The 16,627-nt window shown below is 59.3% G+C and overlaps 1 protein-coding gene across 6 annotated transcripts in view; it reads left to right on the top strand.

Moving 5' to 3' along the window:
- The window catches only part of SH3BP2 (SH3 domain binding protein 2), a 34,016-nt gene extending 20,359 nt beyond the window's left edge, over positions 1–13,657 (top strand). For 4 of the 6 annotated variants that reach the window (XM_072803795.1, XM_072803796.1, XM_072803792.1 and 1 more), the window contains 12 exons: positions 3,352–3,491; positions 4,660–4,762; positions 6,099–6,216; positions 6,482–6,552; positions 7,373–7,467; positions 7,674–7,742; positions 9,188–9,842; positions 11,230–11,341; positions 11,578–11,633; positions 11,940–12,021; positions 12,809–12,868; positions 13,031–13,657. In XM_072803795.1, the coding sequence (XP_072659896.1) occupies positions 3,356–3,491; positions 4,660–4,762; positions 6,099–6,216; positions 6,482–6,552; positions 7,373–7,467; positions 7,674–7,742; positions 9,188–9,842; positions 11,230–11,341; positions 11,578–11,633; positions 11,940–12,021; positions 12,809–12,868; positions 13,031–13,168 (1,695 nt within the window). In that variant the 5' untranslated portion in view covers positions 3,352–3,355 and the 3' untranslated portion in view covers positions 13,169–13,657. Of the gene's footprint in view, positions 1–1,674; positions 1,741–3,351; positions 3,492–4,659; positions 4,763–6,098; positions 6,217–6,481; positions 6,553–7,372; positions 7,468–7,630; positions 7,743–9,187; positions 9,843–11,229; positions 11,342–11,577; positions 11,634–11,939; positions 12,022–12,808; positions 12,869–13,030 lie in introns of those variants that run through there. The other 2 variants (XM_072803799.1, XM_072803800.1) reach the window with 2 other exon arrangements.
- The last annotated feature ends 2,970 nt before the right edge of the window (positions 13,658–16,627 follow it).

Below are 16,627 nucleotides of genomic sequence, written 5' to 3'. Positions count from 1 at the left end.
GTTGAGGAAGTTTTTTCCTATTCCTAGTTTGTTGAGTGTTGTTCTTATCATGAAAGATTGTCAGATTTTGACAAATACTTTTTCTGTGTCTGAGATAATCGTGCGGTTTTATCTTTTATTTGATTGATATGTTGTATGCGATCATTGAATTTTAAGTGTTACACTTGTATTCCTGGAATAAGTCTCACTTAGCATGGTGTAGAAGCCTTTTTACATGGTGCTGAATTCAGTTTGCTAGTATTTTGATGAACTGAGCCATGCAGGCACCCCTTGGTGAGGATTTTGATGTCTATAATCATAAGGGTTATTGGTCTGTAGTTTTCTTGTGATATCTTTGGTTTTGGTGTCAGGATAATGCTGGCCTTAGAAAGTGAGTTCCTTTCTCTTCTATTTTTTGGAGGAGTCAATGTTGGATTGGTGTTCATTTGAACCAACTCTTGGGGGCTGCGTTAGTGTGGTTGCAACTGCAAGCAGTGGAACCTGTGAACTGCAGCCTGGAGGTGGTGCTTGGTAGTTCTGGGTTTTGGATTTAGGATTCACAAGGTCTGGATGGCACAGATGCATGGGAGGTGGAGGGCAGGAAGAGATCCCCTGAGAAAGATCCATGGGGGCCAGATCTGGAAAGGCCAAGTGCACAGGAAGAGGCCCTGGAGATCTGGAAAAGTAGTGATGGGAATGGCATGTGTGGGTGGGGGGGAGCATGCTGCTGAGTGAGGATGATGGAGGGAGAGAATGGACGCAGGGGAGGGAACTGAGACAGGGTGGGAGTGGCTGCCCAGGCAGGATGGCTGGGAGGCGCAGGAGGACGGTGGCCTTGAGGGCAGAGTATGCTGCCAGGGGAGGGATTAGCAAGGGCACTAGGAACAGAGGCATACAGGTGGGACAGAGCCTCTTGCTGCAGTGGGAAGGGGCATGGACAGCCAGCCTCAAGTGAAGGATGGGAAACCAGGGCATGGTGCTCTGCACAGCTGGGTGGGAGCAGGGCCCAAGGTCCTCTAGCTACCGGCTGCCAGGACTGGCCCATCTCACCAGCAGCCTGTATGCAGGTGGGAGGTGGAGGCAGCAGAATGTCTGGGTGGCCCACAAGACCCTCACCAGCCTTAGGCCAGCCTGGGGGTCTCCTAGGAGAGAAGCCCACATCTACCCAAGAGGTGGGAGCTGCCACGGACTGGACCTCTGAGTCCTGCAGGGAATGCGGGGGTGGAGGCCCATGGTGGCAGAAGCTGAAGCCACCTGAGAGCGGGCAGGAGGACCCAGAGACCCACCGGGAGCCCCAGTGCCGACCAGCCAGACCCGCTTCACCGGCCACGGCCACGGCCACGACCCTGGCCACAACCCTGGGCGGCAGGCGGCCCTCACCCCCGCCCCCGCCCCGCCAAGAGGCAGCCGGGAGCCTGGCAGGCTTGGGCCAGCCTGGCCTCGCGGACGTCCGCCCCTGGGGAAACTGAGGCCCCGCGCGGGGTTGCGCGGGGCGGCGGGCGGAGCGCCGGATCCCCACTTGACGCGCCCTCGCCCCGCCCGCGCGCGAGGGGAGGAGCCGGGGGCCGCCGGGGGCGGAGCGGGGTCCGCGGGGCTGGGGGCGCGGCGGGGCGGCGGGGCGGGGCGCGGGGGCGGGGGGCGCGGCATGGCGGGCGCGGGGCGCGGGCGGCCGGGGTGGGGCGGCCGGGAGGCGGGCCCCGGGGGGCGCGGGCCGGAGCCGTGTCGCCGCGCGCAGGGAAGGCGGGCCGCCGCGTGGACGCCGTGAGTACCGAGCCCGCAGCGCCAGCCCCGCTTCCTGGGGGAACAAAGGCGGGCGTGGGCCGGCCGGGCGGGGCGCTGTCCCGGGGCAGCGGGCGGGGGTCTGCCCGAGCTCGGCTGGGGCTGGGGGCTGGGGGCCGGGGGCCGGGGGCCGGGCGGGGGACTGGTCTTGTCCGCCCGGAGCCGAGGGGCGCAGCTGCGGGCCCTGCGCAGAGGCCGGCGAGCAGCCCGGTGTCTGCAGGGGGTCTGCCGGCAGCCCTGTGGTTCTCTTTGTGTGTGTTGTGGGGAGTAGGGGGCTGCAGCGGCAGGAGTCCCCCCGGACTGGGCCTCTGGATTCATTGAGGACAGACACAGGCAGGGAGGAGGGTGTGCTGTTCAGAGGGACCAGCTTGGGGGAAGTCCTGAATAGGACTGGATATTGAGGTGCCTCGCAGGACAGGGGATTCCCAGCCTGCGTCTTGAAGGATAAATGAGTTCTCCATGTGAGGAGGGGTAGTGGTTGGTCATTCCAGCCAGAGGTCAGGGTGCGCAACGCCTTGGCATGTTTCAGGGAGAACAGCTAGGATGAGCAAAGGCTGGACAAGGCTGGGGGCTGGTGACCGAGAGACAGAGGATACCATCAACCCACCGGCTAGTCATTGTGGCCACTGCTGACAAGGGTGTCGTGTGTGCCAGGCTGTGTCCACTCTATCCTCCCTCTTGCAGCTCCAATAACTATGGCCTGGGGATCTTTCAGAAAGCTAAGCCAGAATGGGAACCAGGGACTCTTGGCTACCTGCTTTCCTGGTCTCAGGGCCTTAAGAAAGGGTTGGAAAGGGCAGCCCCAGTGGCGCAGCGGTTTAGCTTAGCGCTGCCTGCAGCCCAGGGCGTGATCCTGGAGACCTGGGATCGAGTCCCACGTCGGGCTCCCTGCATGGAGCCTGCTTCTCCCTCTGCCTGTGTCTCTGCCTCTCTCTCTCTCTCTCTCTCTCTCTCTCTCTGTCTCTATGAATAAATAAAGTAAAAAAAATCTTTAAAAAAAAAGAAAGGGATGGAAAGAAGCTGACTGAGGGCAGGCAGGAGTGGAGAGGGGCATTTAGAGGCCATGTCCCTCACCCCTTACACACTGAGGGTCAGAGATGATGGAGAGGATGCCATAGCCTGCCCACACCCCCGTACCTCTTTGTATCCATTAGGTTGTGACCCTAGTCACCTCCTGGAAGCCCTCCCTGGCAGCTCCATCAGAGGCTTACCTGGCATTCAGACTTGGGATGGTTATGGCCTCAGGCCTGACTTTACCTGAGCCAGTGGTTTCTTGAATTCACTCACTGCTCTAGCCCCTATGGAACATGAGTTCAGCAGCTGTGTGCTGGATGGACCAGTGACAGTGGGGGCGGACACACTCTGTTCTCAGGTGTGTGGCCAGGTGTGTGACCAAATAGACCAGGGGCTGACCAAGTGGACCCAGGTGGCCCTTTCTTTCCTTGGGGTCCCACCTGGAAGCCGGGGGCCTTCTGAAGTTTCCTCACCTCTTGCTGCTTTGACCGTTGTGCTGTCTCCAGGATCTTGGCGGTGTCTCCCACTGCATGCCCCCAGCCCTGGCTGAGGTGAGTCTCCTTCCTCTTTTTTTTCCAGCTTCATGGCGGCCGAGGAGATGCACTGGCCTGTCCCGATGAAGGCCATTGGTGCCCAGAACTTGCTAACCATGCCCGGTGGCGTGGCCAAAGCTGGCTACCTGCACAAGAAGGGTGGCACCCAGCTGCAGTTGCTCCGATGTGAGTCCTCTGGGTGGCTGGGAGCATATTAGGAGGATATATGGACAGAGCTGAGCCCCAGCCTGCTGCCCCACTGCCCTGTTGGGCCTCTGTGGGCAAGCAACCTGTCTCTCTGAGCCTCTGCTCAGATGTGGTGGAACCTCCAGAGGTCTCCTTCCCTCTCTGGTGGCCAGTACCCCCCGGGGGACCTGAGGTCAGTCTCCTGATTCCCCAGGACTGTGGGATGATTTGGGGTGCTACTGCAAAGTGGAGGTAGGATGGGCATTTGGTGCACAGTGCTGACTGCAGTCCAGGGGTGCTTCAGTCTGCAATCAGGGGCTGGGGCCGTTCAGTGGCCTGGTACATCTGGCCTTGCACTATCCAGTGGGTGTTCAGTGAGTTGGTTGGTCACTTGGTCTGCAATGAACTCTGTGTCAAGATCCAGCTGGGTGCTGGACTTCCAGAGCTGCATGAGGCCAAGGCTCTGGTCCCCAGGACAGTAGGTTGGGAGAGAGTGGGAGCCCCCAGGTCTGGAGATGCCCAGGTGTCAAGACATTGAAGGCAGAAGAGCATCAGAGCCCTGCCTGTCCCCCTGACCAGGCATGAGTTCCCCATGCCTTCGTCCCAGCTGTGTCCTCCACCAAGGACTCCCTGGCGCTGTGCTGCCTTGTTGGGGTACCCCAGGCTGGGCTACCTGGTTCTGTGTAGCACCAAATGGTTTGCTCTGCTCTTTGGACAGGGAGCCTCCAAGGAGGGAGCTCTTTGGACAGGGAGTGCTCAGTATAACTGCCTGGCCTGGGATTCAGCTCCACACTGGTGGCTCTTGTTGGCAAACTCTCTGGGCTTCTTTGCCCCTTCCCTCATTTTGCCATCCTAGGGTGGAAAGAGGTGGCAATGGCCTCTGGCCTGGCTTTGTCCTTCCTTGAGCCAGCCTCGCTGGTCAAGGTGTACCACTTCCCTGGGAGGGGCCAGGCCTGGCTTGGGGGTGGTGCTTGGGGGCTGGTCAGCCTGCCACGGGTTGCTTATATTTGGCCCCACAGTGGACTCCTTGGGAGAGGGCAGCACACCAGCCCAGCTCTTGCCCTTCAATGTAGTGGGGTTCAGGGGCAGGAGGTCTGCCGTAAATCCCCCAGGGCCTCTGGAAGTGAGTGGCCCCTTGAGTGGACCCTCTGCCCTTACTACACTGCAGGGCCCCTGCGCTTTGTCATCATCCACAAACGATGCATCTACTACTTCAAGAGCAGCACGTCTGCCTCCCCACAGGGCGCCTTCTCGCTGAGCGGCTATAACCGGTGAGTGCCCACTGCCCACTGGCCCCAGCAGATCCCTCGTGCCTGCCCACAGAGAGTCCAGGCTATCATGAGACAGTTCCCACTCCACCCTTTTGGGTTCTATCCAGCCTCTCCCTCTCTCCCCCTGCTCTCAGCCTCCTGTGGCTGCCTCATAGTCTCCCTCAGGCCTCCGCTGTTCTGTTCTCAGCAGGCTTCAAGCATTGGGACTACTTGCTTTCCAGAATCCCCACTCGGCCCCCTCTCAGTGACTTCTGTGTCCCTTCTCCCTGCTCACCCAGCCACCTCTCCATCACAGCCACACTCCAAGGGCCCAGGGACCTACTATCCCCCAAGGCCCTGCCTCAGGCCTGCCTGGCTTCAGGGCCTCCCAGGCTGGGGCCATCCATGAGTGGCCGTCTGCTGATGGGCAGGTGGGCCCTGAGCCAGAGCCTTCTAGGTGGAATGGGGAAATGCTGGCAAGTGAGAGCCCACCCCACAGCATCAGGGGCCTGTAGAGCAAGGACAAAGAGTGACTTCTGGGCTCTGGATCTTAGTGTTCTACTACCGGCCCGGCGCCCTGTGGCATTTGCCTGTGCCTCCAACTCCCTGGGAGGGCCCAGCCCCTCCTGCCTATAAGGACAGTGACTCAATGCTTTGGCCTATACCCTGGCCACAAGCTCAGTGGGGGCCTTGCGCAGGCATCTAGCCCCATGCCAGGCCTCCAGGCCAGCCGGGCCACCGCTGAAGCTGCCAGTGGGCATTTGGGGATCAGAGCTCTGGGATCCCCCGGGGAGGGATATTTCCTTTCCCGGTACATACCACCCTCAGCCCATGGGTGCTCACCCTTACCCCAGGAGATGGGTACACCTGCCCCAGGTACCTGCCATGGGGGCTCCCCCATGGTAGACTTGTGATCCCTCTACAACCCCCGAGCCTGGTTGGGAGAGTAGCCACAGTCAGTCACATCCCTCAGATGCTCTCCGGGATGCTTTAGGGTAGCAGAGGCAGGGCTGAGGCTGACGTGTTAGGGCCCCCACGGGCAGGCCTGCCTGAGGTGGGCAGGTGGCATCTGAGTAAAGTGGCATTGATGAGCAGTGAGGGTGACATGTCCTCGGATTGGAGCCTCACAGGCTGCTGTTCCCAGGATGACCTCCCCAACCCCAGAGCCCTGTCCACTTGGTGCCTGTCTTTGCCTACATGTTTCCCTCTGCCTGAAGCATCAGGGCCTTTGTCCTGGAGCATCAGCAGGGCAGACCATCCAGACCTGCCCGTGTCCTTGGGGCACAGTGGGTGCTGGGTGCCAGGACCCATCCAGGCGGTGCTGACTGGGTGGTGATGGCAGACTGTGTGTCCCTAGGGTGATGCGGGCAGCTGAAGAGACGACGTCCAACAACGTCTTCCCCTTCAAAATCGTCCACATCAGCAAGAAGCACCGCACGTGGTTTTTCTCGGCCTCCTCTGAGGATGAGCGCAAGGTGAGCCTGCCTTCAGGAGTGGGGAGCTGACCGGGCCAGTGAAGGGATGTGGCAGGGACATGGGGCTGGGTGGGTGCTGTGCCTCAGTGCTCCTCCTGAAGCCCAGGGCCTGGCAGCAACACCACGCACTCAGAAGCTGTCCTGGGTGGAGCTCTGAGTAGGCCGAGGGCCCATGAGGGTATCTCCCTGACCTTCGTGTGGACCAGCCTGGGCAGACCCTGCCCAAGGCAGCAGTACACCCACTACGACCCTGCCTGACCCACAGAGCTGGATGGCCTTGTTGCGGAAGGAGATTGGGCACTTCCATGAAAAGAAGGAGTTGTCCCTGGACACCAGGTGTGCCTGCGCATGGGAGGGGTGGGTGGGGTGTCACCAGGGCAACTGGGCTTCACATGCGTGTCTGCCTTCCCTTGAAGTGTTCCCAGAAGGTGCCAGCCAGGCTGTGTGCGTGTGTGTGTGTTTGTGCGTGTGTGTGTGCCCCCACACACACCCCTTGGTAGTTTCAGCTCAGGGGTCCCACATGACCCTGCCTGCCCACGTAGGAGGCCCAGCATTTGCAGCAGCTCAGAGCTTTCGCTTCCCAGTCCCCTGATGCTCACCTGGGCCCACCTGGGACAGAGAGGGGAGCGAGCGGGTCCTTGGGGCACTGGCTCAGTCCCTCTGGGCGTCGGTGACCTCACTGAGAGGAGGCCCAGCAGGCAGCAGAGGTCCTCTGGGCAGGAACAGAAGCCATCCTGTCCTTTTGGAGCTGAGACGGAGGCCTTGGCCACAGATGCCTGCCTGACCCCAAAGCTCCCTGGCCCTGTACCCTGAACAGCTCAGTTCAGTGTTGATGGCAGCCCCCAGGGCAGGGTAGGTGGGGTATTGGGGGAGCCCTGAGGGCTGGCACCATCTGGCAAGGCAGGGCAGTGGCAGGGAGGCACCAGGCCTCCAGTCCCTTGGTCTGTTTTTATCACTCATGAGGAGCTTGTTTGAGCATGAGTCTTACTTCGTGTCTAGCTCTGAATATGCCTGTGTGTCTCTGTGTGTCGTGTTTGTGCATGTGTCTGTGTCTGTGTGCATGTGTCACACAGCCAAGGGTGTGCATGTGTATCTGTATGTGTGAGTGCAGAGGAGCTACCCCTACCCAGTGCTCACTGCCCCACCCCTGCCCCAGCTTCAGTGACTCTAGCTCAGACACGGACAGCTTCTATGGTGCAGTCGAGCGACCTGTGGACATCAGCCTTTCTTCATACCCCACAGACAATGAAGGTAAGGCCTGTCTCTGCATACCCTGTCCCCCCACCTCTGCATACCCTCCCCTGCCAAGGAGGAGAGGCAGCCTAGGTCCTGGGTTCATACCCTGCCCTGTGCCCCCCCTGAGTCCTGGCTCCCAGTGTTCTGAGGGCCCCTGCCCCATCACTCTTGGGTGCAGCTGGGCCTGGGCTGCCTGGGGTCTGACCCTCTATCCGCCTCAGACTACGAGCATGAGGATGAAGACGACTCATACATGGAGCCTGACTCCCCGGAGCCTGTGGAGCCCGAGGGTAGGTGGGCAACTTGTGAGCCTGGTAGGCTCCTGGGGGTGGAACCCAGGTAGGGCCCCTCCCAGGCTGGGAGTGCCAGCCTGACTACTGCTCTGGGTGGCCTCAGTTTCCCTGTCGTGGCCCAGGTTTTAGGAGGGACAGAACAAAAGAGATGTATGCTTTGGCTGGCTCTGTTCACCTTGTCCTCCTGCCTTTGCAGCTGGCCCGGGTCGGAGGGGGGAGGTGATTTCCAAATGTGTGAGGTGGGGGTGCTGCATGTGTGATGCTGAGCTAGTGGTGGTCCTGGGGGCTGAGAGTGGGGAAGGAGGGACCCTAAGGAGTGGGTGGGGCCAGGGCAGGGCCTCCCGCCTGTGGCTGATGGCTCTCCAGAGCACCTGCAGGCCAGCCTGTCAGGTACTGACCCACTCCCACCCAGTGGCCAAGCAAGGGAGCAGCCATGTACCAGGCATCATGTACATGTGTCACAGCCAAGCACAGGGTCAGCTGGGGGAGGGCCGTGTCTCTGTCCTGCCATCCCACAATCCTTTCCACTGTCCTGGGCACTTGGGACAGTCCTTCTACCCCAGCCACCCTGTTCTTCTGTCATTCAACCCCACCTCCCCTGTCAAATGCAGCAGGTGCAGCCCCCTTCCCTCCTACTGGCCCCTTCCCTCTGGGGACACCACCAGGACCTGCGGGCCATGTGCCTCAACTTCCCCCCCAGCACAAGGCCCATGGCTCCATCTCGTGTCCATCTGTCCCACCCTGAACTGCGGTCATATGTGGCTAGAGATGAACACTTAGGGGCCTCTCTTGGCCTCCGGGGCCAGTGCTCCTGCACATGGCCCCCCCACCCCCCTCCCCACCCTTCTGAGTCCCCACTCCAAGCAGGCTTCCTTCCCTCCCCAAAACATCTCATTAGGGTTCCAGTGGTGTCCCCACTCTCACATGCAGCACTTTGCAGAGGTACCTTCTGCTCCAGGCCCCTCCCACCTCACTCAGTGCCATCAGCACGAGCCAGGCCACCCCAGGACTCAGGCCGTGTTCACTCCTCTCCCGGCAGCCTCAGGTCACTGGGACAGCCAGTGTCACGGACAGCCTGGGGACTCCAGCCAGCACCTCTCCTCTGAACCTCACACCTGTGCCCCAACAGCGCACTTGGCACCCTTTCAGTGTGTCCTGCGACATCAGCAGACACAACCACCTTCTACCTCCCGACCTGCTCCCATCCTTCCTCCTCAGCTCTGTCCCTGGGAATTATAGCTTCCCCCAGCGGAAGCGAAGTCCTAAGAGTCCCCTTGCCTCTTCTCTCTCATTTCTGCTTCCGGGAAGCTGATGGCTCAGGGAGCTTGTGTGGGCTGCTGGTAGGGGGTGGCTGAGGAAGGGAAGGTGGCGCAGGTCAGTGGTGGTGGCCCAGCCTCCAGCAGGTGACACCTGTGCACTGACTGGGTCTCTTTACTCCGCAGACACCCTGACCCACCCTCCGGCCTACCCCCCGCCTCCTGTGCCCACACCCAGGAAGCCAGCCTTCTCTGACATGCCCCGTGCTCACTCCTTTGCTTCCAAGGGCCCCAGCCCTCTGCTGCCACCCCCGCCCCCTAAGCGTGGCCTCCCTGATGCCAGCCTGACTTCTGAGGACTCCAAGAGGGACCTGCTGGGCCTGAGGCGGCCAGAGGCTGGCCTCAGGGTGTCTGTGGCCCCCCGGAGGATGAGTGACCCCCCAGTAGGCCACCTGCCACCTGTGCCCAGCCTCCGGAAACCCCCTTGTTTCCATGAGAGTGCCAGCCCTAGCTCAGAGCCCCGAGTGCCTGGCCACGGGACTGGCTCTGTCTCCAGCTCTGCCAGCATGGCCACCACCTCCTCCAGGAACTGTGACAAGCTGAAGTCCTTTCATCTGTCCCCCCGGGGGCCGCCGACACCCGAGCCTCCACCGGTGCCAGCCAATAAGCCCAGGTTCCTAAAGATGGCTGAAGAGGCCCCCTCAGAGGAGGTGGTCAAGCCCAGACTCTTCGTGCCTTCTGTGGCCCCTAGGCCTCCTGGACTGAAGCTACCCACACCTGAGGCCATAGCCAAGCCAGCAGTCCTGCCGAGGTCAGAGAAGCCACCCCTCCCCTATCTCCAGTGAGTTCATTTGGCGCTCATGCCCCTGGGACCCCTCCCCAACTGGCAGATCCTCGTGCTGGTGCCCTGGCTGCCTCGTCTCTGGCATTCCCTGTCCATGACGGGGACCAGACAGCCCTAGTACAAGAGCAGGGAGGCTTAGGCTGAGCAGCCTCCCCTGCACCTGACCCACCCTTGCCCTAGAGAAATGTCAGCCAAGTGGGTGGTGGGCCTGGAGCCCGATGCTGCCTAGGGGGGTGGACGAGAGCGTCTCTGGGGAAATAAGCCTCTTCTGGGTGTACTAGGCAATCTGATGCCCCTGCAGGGTCTAGGGAGGGGCTGTCAGAGCTGACTGCAGGCTCTGGGATAGATGGTAGGGAATGGTAGGGGTTTGGGCTGTGAGCCCCTTGGAAATAGTATGCCACTGCAGGCCTTCCTGATCCAGAACCCTCCTTCCCAACCCTGCCTGGGGCTCTTGAGCCACCAAGGCTGCCTTTGTGCTCTTCCTGATTGGGAATTTGCCAGAATGTGGAGTATGTTGGTGACTCACCTGTGAGGTCTGCTCAAAACACTTTCTTCTTTATTGCTGGGTGGTGTTGGGGGACTGGTGTGTTCCCCCCCACCCCCATGCTCAGAGTGTCATTCATGCCAGCAGCCTGTCGTCAGCAATGTCTGGGGCCCCCAACCATGAAGGTTCTGAGAGCTACAGGGGCGAGCCTTGAGTGGGTGTGCTTACGCAGTACTCCCTGAACACCATTGACCCTGGCACCCTTCTTCCTAGGACTCCATTAGCTCTGTTGTCCATGGGAGGGTGCCATATTATGGTTCCATTTCATGAGGGGCCACAGTGGCGCAGACTAGGTCAGTTTGCCAAGTGCTTCGTGGCTGTACCACGGCCGATCATCCACAGCCCAGCAGCCCACAGCCCAGAGTGGCCTCTTTGAATCCTCCTTGAAACCTTGGAGACTTTGGACCACCTGACCGCATGTGTGGGACGTGTCCTGTGGGCTCCGTCCACTCATATTCATCCATTTTCTGTGGCTCTGGGAGGAGCATGATGTGGCCAAGGTCACAGAGCTGGTCAGCTGCAGAGGCGCTCCAGCCAGAGCCAAGCCGCCCCACCTCCTCCAGCCTGGGGCCTTCTCCCACAGCATCCAGAACACCTGTCTCTGGTGTGAGGACATCAGAGTTCAGGCCCCCAGGGCCCCTCTTGCCAGTGTCCTCGGCAGCCCAGAGCCCAGTTTAGGCCTCCAGGCCTCAGGCGATTCCTGTTGCCCCAGGGCAGTCAACAAGGGCCTGTCATGGGCCTCTGACAACCATCAGGGTGCATGGGGGTGGGGAGTGGAGGGTGCGGTGGAGGGGGGGCAGGTGACAGTGATGTGCCTTCCTCTCCTTGCTCCCCTCCCAGGAGGTCACCCCCTGATGGGCAGAGTTTCAGGAGCTTCTCCTTTGAAAAACCCCGACGACCCTCAAAGGCCGACAACGCTGGTGGGGAGGACTCTGATGAGGATTATGAGAAGGTGGGGCCCAGATCGCAGCCATGGTGGGCGGCCGAGAGAGAGCTGCTGGCCAGGGCAACCCCTCACTGGGTATCTTGAGAAGGAGCCCCAGGTCGCTGGAGTTGGGGAGGGCAGGAGCATGGTGCAGAGCCCCAGATCTGGGCACAAGTTGGCAGCCTTTTGGGGGTGTGGCAGGGGCTGACTGCAAGCACCACCTGACTCTTGATTCTGACCTTGACCACCACTGGCCTCTCCAGGTGCCGCTGCCCAGCTCTGTGTTTATCAATACCACGGAATCCTGTGAAGTGGAAAGGTTAGCACCAAGCCCTTCTTTTTCCAAATCCTTGTTTTTGCAGACACTAGGCTCCCTGCATTTCTTTCTGTTCCCCTCACTTGCCTCGGTGCTGAGCAGTTGCCAGCACAGGTACATGGCCCTGAGTGCGCAGTGCCATCAGCCCAGGCCCGGCACAGGCCAGCCCTCCTGTAGCCTGCTGCTCTTGGAACCTGTGTTGCAGAATAGTGAGAAGACTGAAACCCACACTGAGGAGTGGGGCTGGCGGGTCCCTGAGAGACTGTCTCTGAGGACAGTCCATTTGCTGACGCACCTGTCTTTTTTTAGGCTGTTCAAAGCCACAAGCCCCCAGGGAGAGCCCCAGGATGGACTCTACTGCATCCGGAACTCCTCTACCAAGTCAGGGAAGGTAAGTGCCCCAACAGTCACCCTGCTGAGCCCAGGCCCTAGGGGGACTGCTGCATTGTGCTGGGCTCCCCTGGCTCTCCACACACCCTGGCTGACAGCCAGCAGAGCACTTTGTGGTATAGACATCACTTCCCCAACCTGGGCGCCTCAAGCACTCCTGTCTTTGGGGTCTCTGCCCAGCAGTCCCTGCCCTGTCTGTTGTCAGGAACTGAACACAGTCTGCACACTGAGGGTGATGGTGGCTGGCCTCCCAGCACAGGCGGGAGATGGGAGGGAAGTGCAGGGGGGGGCTCCCAGAACTCTAATGGGGCTCGGGTTTTTCATGTGCTTTGAAGGGGAGGCTCTTGGGGCAGGAGAATTGCAAGAGTCGGCTAGCTGTGCCTCCGCTCCTCCGAGGGTGAATTGCATGATTTCACTGAGCCTCACTTTTTTTTTTTTTTTGGTATTATTTATGTATTTATTGATTTAAGTAAGCTCTGTGCCTAACAGTGGGGGGCAAATCCATGACCACCGCAAAAAAATTAAAAAAATAAATCCACGACCCCAAGATCAAGAGTTGCACGCTCTACCAACAGAGCCAGTGAGGCACCCCCTGTTCTCCCATGTATGTCAAAAATGGTCCTAGGGTGAGCCAGGTACCTGCTGCTGTTACTCGAGTCTCCTCAGAGAGCAGGGGACTGCCCATTTCGACCCTACTGTCGGTGTTCCTCCCTAGGTTACCGTAAGAGCCCCAGGACCAGCTGCGAAGCCTCTGCCTACCCATCCATCTGTTGCTTCTTTCCCTGCAGGTTCTGGTTGTGTGGGATGAAAGTTCCAACAAAGTGAGGAACTACCGCATCTTTGAGAAGGTGGGCAGGCCGGCCCCGTCCCAGGGCCCTGGGTGGGACAGGAGGCTGCAGGCGCAGAAGTGACACAGGACGTCTAGGAGCCTGCCTGACTGTCATCCTTGTTGCTGAGCACCCTGTGTCACAGGAGACCCCTGTTCCCCAACCCTACCTCTCTCTCTCCAGGACTCTAAATTCTACCTGGAGGGCGAGGTCCTGTTTGTGAGTGTGGGCAGCCTCGTGGAACACTACCATACCCACGTGCTGCCCAGCCACCAGAGCCTGCTGCTGCAGCGCCCCTACGGCTACACGAGGCCCAGGTGACGCCTGCGACACATGTTGCTGGGCAGAGACAAGCCACTGGGGCTGTGACCCCAGGCCACGCAGATGTGACAGGCCTGCATGGGAGGATGAGCCAGAGTGAGCGCCATGTTCCGATCCGGGGCCTCCACAACAGATACCTTGTAGAATCTGCCCAGCCAGGCCCCACTCAGCAGGCTGGGTTCATGGGGCTAGGCTAGGCTCTGCACTGCAGAGGACTGGGGGGCTCTCCTGTGCCATGCAGCCCACCCTACCCCACCTCCCAGGAGCCTGGGGTCCCAGGACTGAGCCCTGCCTGGACTTTGTGGAAAAGAATCGTGGTCATCCCCGCCCCTCCCCAACTCCCCTACCACACTAATCCTGTACTGTGTTGGGAGCTGGGCAGGACTGGGGTATTTGGGGTTGAGGGCAGGGCTGGCCCCCAGGAACTCTAAGACCAGGCTCCAGGATGGGCCACTGATGTACAATAAAGCAAAGATGACCTTTGCCTCAGTGGCGAGGGCTTTGTTGGGAAAGAGGGGATGACCAGCCTTACTGAGTACCCCCACTCACATCCAAATGGTGACTCTAGCAGCTCAACACAGGAAGCCACAGGAGTGGTAGTCTTCAGGGCACAGGTCGTTAAAGAACTTGCTCTGGGTGCATAGCTAGTAACCCAACAGGACCCGGACTCAGGAAGTCTAGACTCAGCATAATCTCTGAAGTGCCATAGGCCAGGTATAAGGCAATTGGACTGTAGGGCTGAAAGGTCCCCACATCTATAGTTAGTGGTTCCTAGGACACAGCTGGGTACACACTGGCTTTGGTGGGGAGCTTAGAACCCTGTTGGAGGCTCCAGGAAGACTTCTTGGAGAAAGTCTTGGCCACAGAGGAGTGCGAAGAGGCTAAACGTGGGTGGAGAGGGTGGTCCCCAGATGCCTGGTCTTCTGGGCAGCACCCAGCCCAAGTCTGGCTCTGGTCGCCCCTCTCTACCTGCTGTGGAATTCCCTCATCCATGTTCCCTGGCATGACCATCCAGGCTGGATTGTTGTGTATGTGTAAAAACAGACTCAGCTTAGGGTCAGGCCTGGCAGGGATCCTAAAAGCATCAGGTCTTCCCTGCACCTCATATTGGGAAAGAAGTTTGCTGTGTGAGATTCGAACCCAGGACAGCACTGTGTCCCCAGCCAAGGATTCACCATCTGGAGAGGGCCCTATGTCTGCACTTCCTTCCCCTGTGCCCCTGGGCATGTTTTGGGGGATGGGGTGGTGTACTGGAGGAGGGGGAGGGATGAGGCCACAGTGGGTGGGAGAGGTGCTGGGGGGATGACAGCCATCTGCTTCCAGGAACCAAGTGTCCAGCACTGTCACTGCAGATGTTTCCTCTCAATCCTGGCAGGGGTGTGGGGGGTGGGTGGAGGTGTGTGTGTCAGCAGGGGCACTGTCTAGTTTCGGGCATTCCACTCCATCTCTGGGAACCAGCAATCCCTCCTTCCTGTGGTTGTAGTTCTTTGCCCTCCCTGCCCTGAACTAGCAAGGGGAGCCCATGGAAGCATGCTGTTCCCTCCTGTGGCTGCAGCCTCCCTTCCTGTAAAAATTTGAAGGGGGGTTTGGACCAGAAAAGTGGCTTCCAGTCAGTGCCTGGGGCGCTGCTTGCTAGTGACGCGCTACCGCATATGGGATACTTTATTACTTTTACCTCACATGTGGCCAGCTCAGTGGCTAAAAATTTTAAGACTCCAGAGCTGGAAGGTGTGGGGGGATCTGGGGCCCAGGGCCAGGTGATAGGTCCTCTGGTCAACATCTTAGTGACAGCTGAGGCCTGTGACTGCCCAAAGTCCACCCTAGGGCCCGAACTGGCTTTACCTCTCCTCCCAGGCCCTAAACCTGTCCAGGACAGACTCCCACCTGTTTGTGAACTGCCCCAGGGGCCCAGGGCCTCAGCTATAAGAGTGTGTGCTGCGGGGTCCCAGGTATGGTCACCAGCATGAAGGAGGGGCCAGAGGGATCTGCTCCCTCTTGAGAACTGCCATCAACATTCTATTCCTCATATAATGTTGGAAGGTGTTTACCACTTGCCAAGTATCTCCTGGGCTCCAGGTGCTGAGCCCCATGGGTACTGACATAGTTTGCTTGGAGAAGAAGCTGCTGTGTGCCCATTTTACAAGTAAGAAAATGGAGGGTCAGAGTTCTGGATCCAAGTTCCAGGTGGGCTACTTACTACCATGTGACCTGTCCTCTGCTGCCCTGAGCCCAGATCCCAGCCCCTGCCTACCTCCCCATCTCCCCTCAGGGCTTCTGACAGTCATGTGGAGGGTCTACACAGTTCTGGGTGCACCCTGGGGCCACAGCTCAGTGCAGGGGGAACAAAACTGGCCTGCCTCCCTCTGCTTTGCCCCCTGGGCCCAGTTCTGGGATAAGAGGAGGCCTAGGACCTGCTTCAGGGGCTAGCCTGCTTCCTCATCTTACAGATGGGGAAGCTGAGGCTCAGAGAGTCTTCATTGCCTTGTTGAGCATTACAGTGAGTTCAGAGATAGGTCCAACTCCTGGGCCTGAGGAAGGCCCCAGACCCTTTGGGAAGCTGCTCCAAGCCAATGACTGAACATAGTTTTACTTTTACAGTTGATCAGAAAGAGTGAGCTACTATACCTTCTGTTAATAGAGATTTTTATTGTGAACAAAGATGATTTTAGAACCAGAAGAGACCTCACAAAACAGATCTGGAGGGTGCCTGGGCAGCACAGTGGGTTACAGCTCAGGTCATGATCTCAGGGGCATGAGATCGAGCCCTGTATTGGGCTCCACACTCAGCATGGAGTCTTCTTGAGATCGTCTCTCTCCCTCTCTCTTTCTCTCTCAAATAAATAAATCTTAAAAACAAGTCCTGAGTTGTTCTGGCCCCTGCCCCAGCCTGAGTCACGTTGCGGAGACGCCTCCTGCTGGTCCAAGGAGGCTCTCTCTGCACCCTGGTGGGACCGGTGGCGGGACAGGACACCAGGGGAGAAGAGGCAACAGCCTGGGGCCTAGGGGCTTCTCGCCCAACGCCCACCGGGACTGGCCTCCTGAAGGAGGTCTGGAGGACACGAAGGACACACAAAGGAATATGAGGCAGAGCTGCCACTTACACCAAATCCATGTGTCTCTAGAGGAGGGCAGTGAGGGGAGGACCTGTCTCTGGCTGGGACCCCGTGGCATCGAGCCCCTCACTTGCCACACCCAGTTCCCTGTGTCTGCCTGCCTGCCCTATGCCTCCCCCTGGAAATGACTGCCTAATGGGGGGAACTCAGAGAGGGCGCCAGTCCAGGGGGGCAGTGACCTTCAAGGTGGTCAGTAGTGGTTGTCCCCCATTAGGCTACCTTCTAGCAACACTCCCACCAGAGGGAGAGTCTTTTTTTTTTTTTTAATAGATTTTATTTGAGAGACAGCAGGAGGGAGGGAGGGAGGGGCAGAGGGAGAAACAGACTCCCGGTTGAGCTTCGAGCC

The sequence above is a fragment of the Canis lupus genome, chromosome 2, assembly GCF_048164855.1.
Source record: "Canis lupus baileyi chromosome 2, mCanLup2.hap1, whole genome shotgun sequence".
NCBI classification, from domain to species: Eukaryota; Metazoa; Chordata; class Mammalia; order Carnivora; family Canidae; genus Canis; species Canis lupus.
Note: the sequence above shows the minus strand (reverse complement) of the source record. Positions and strands in the feature narration are given on the sequence as shown.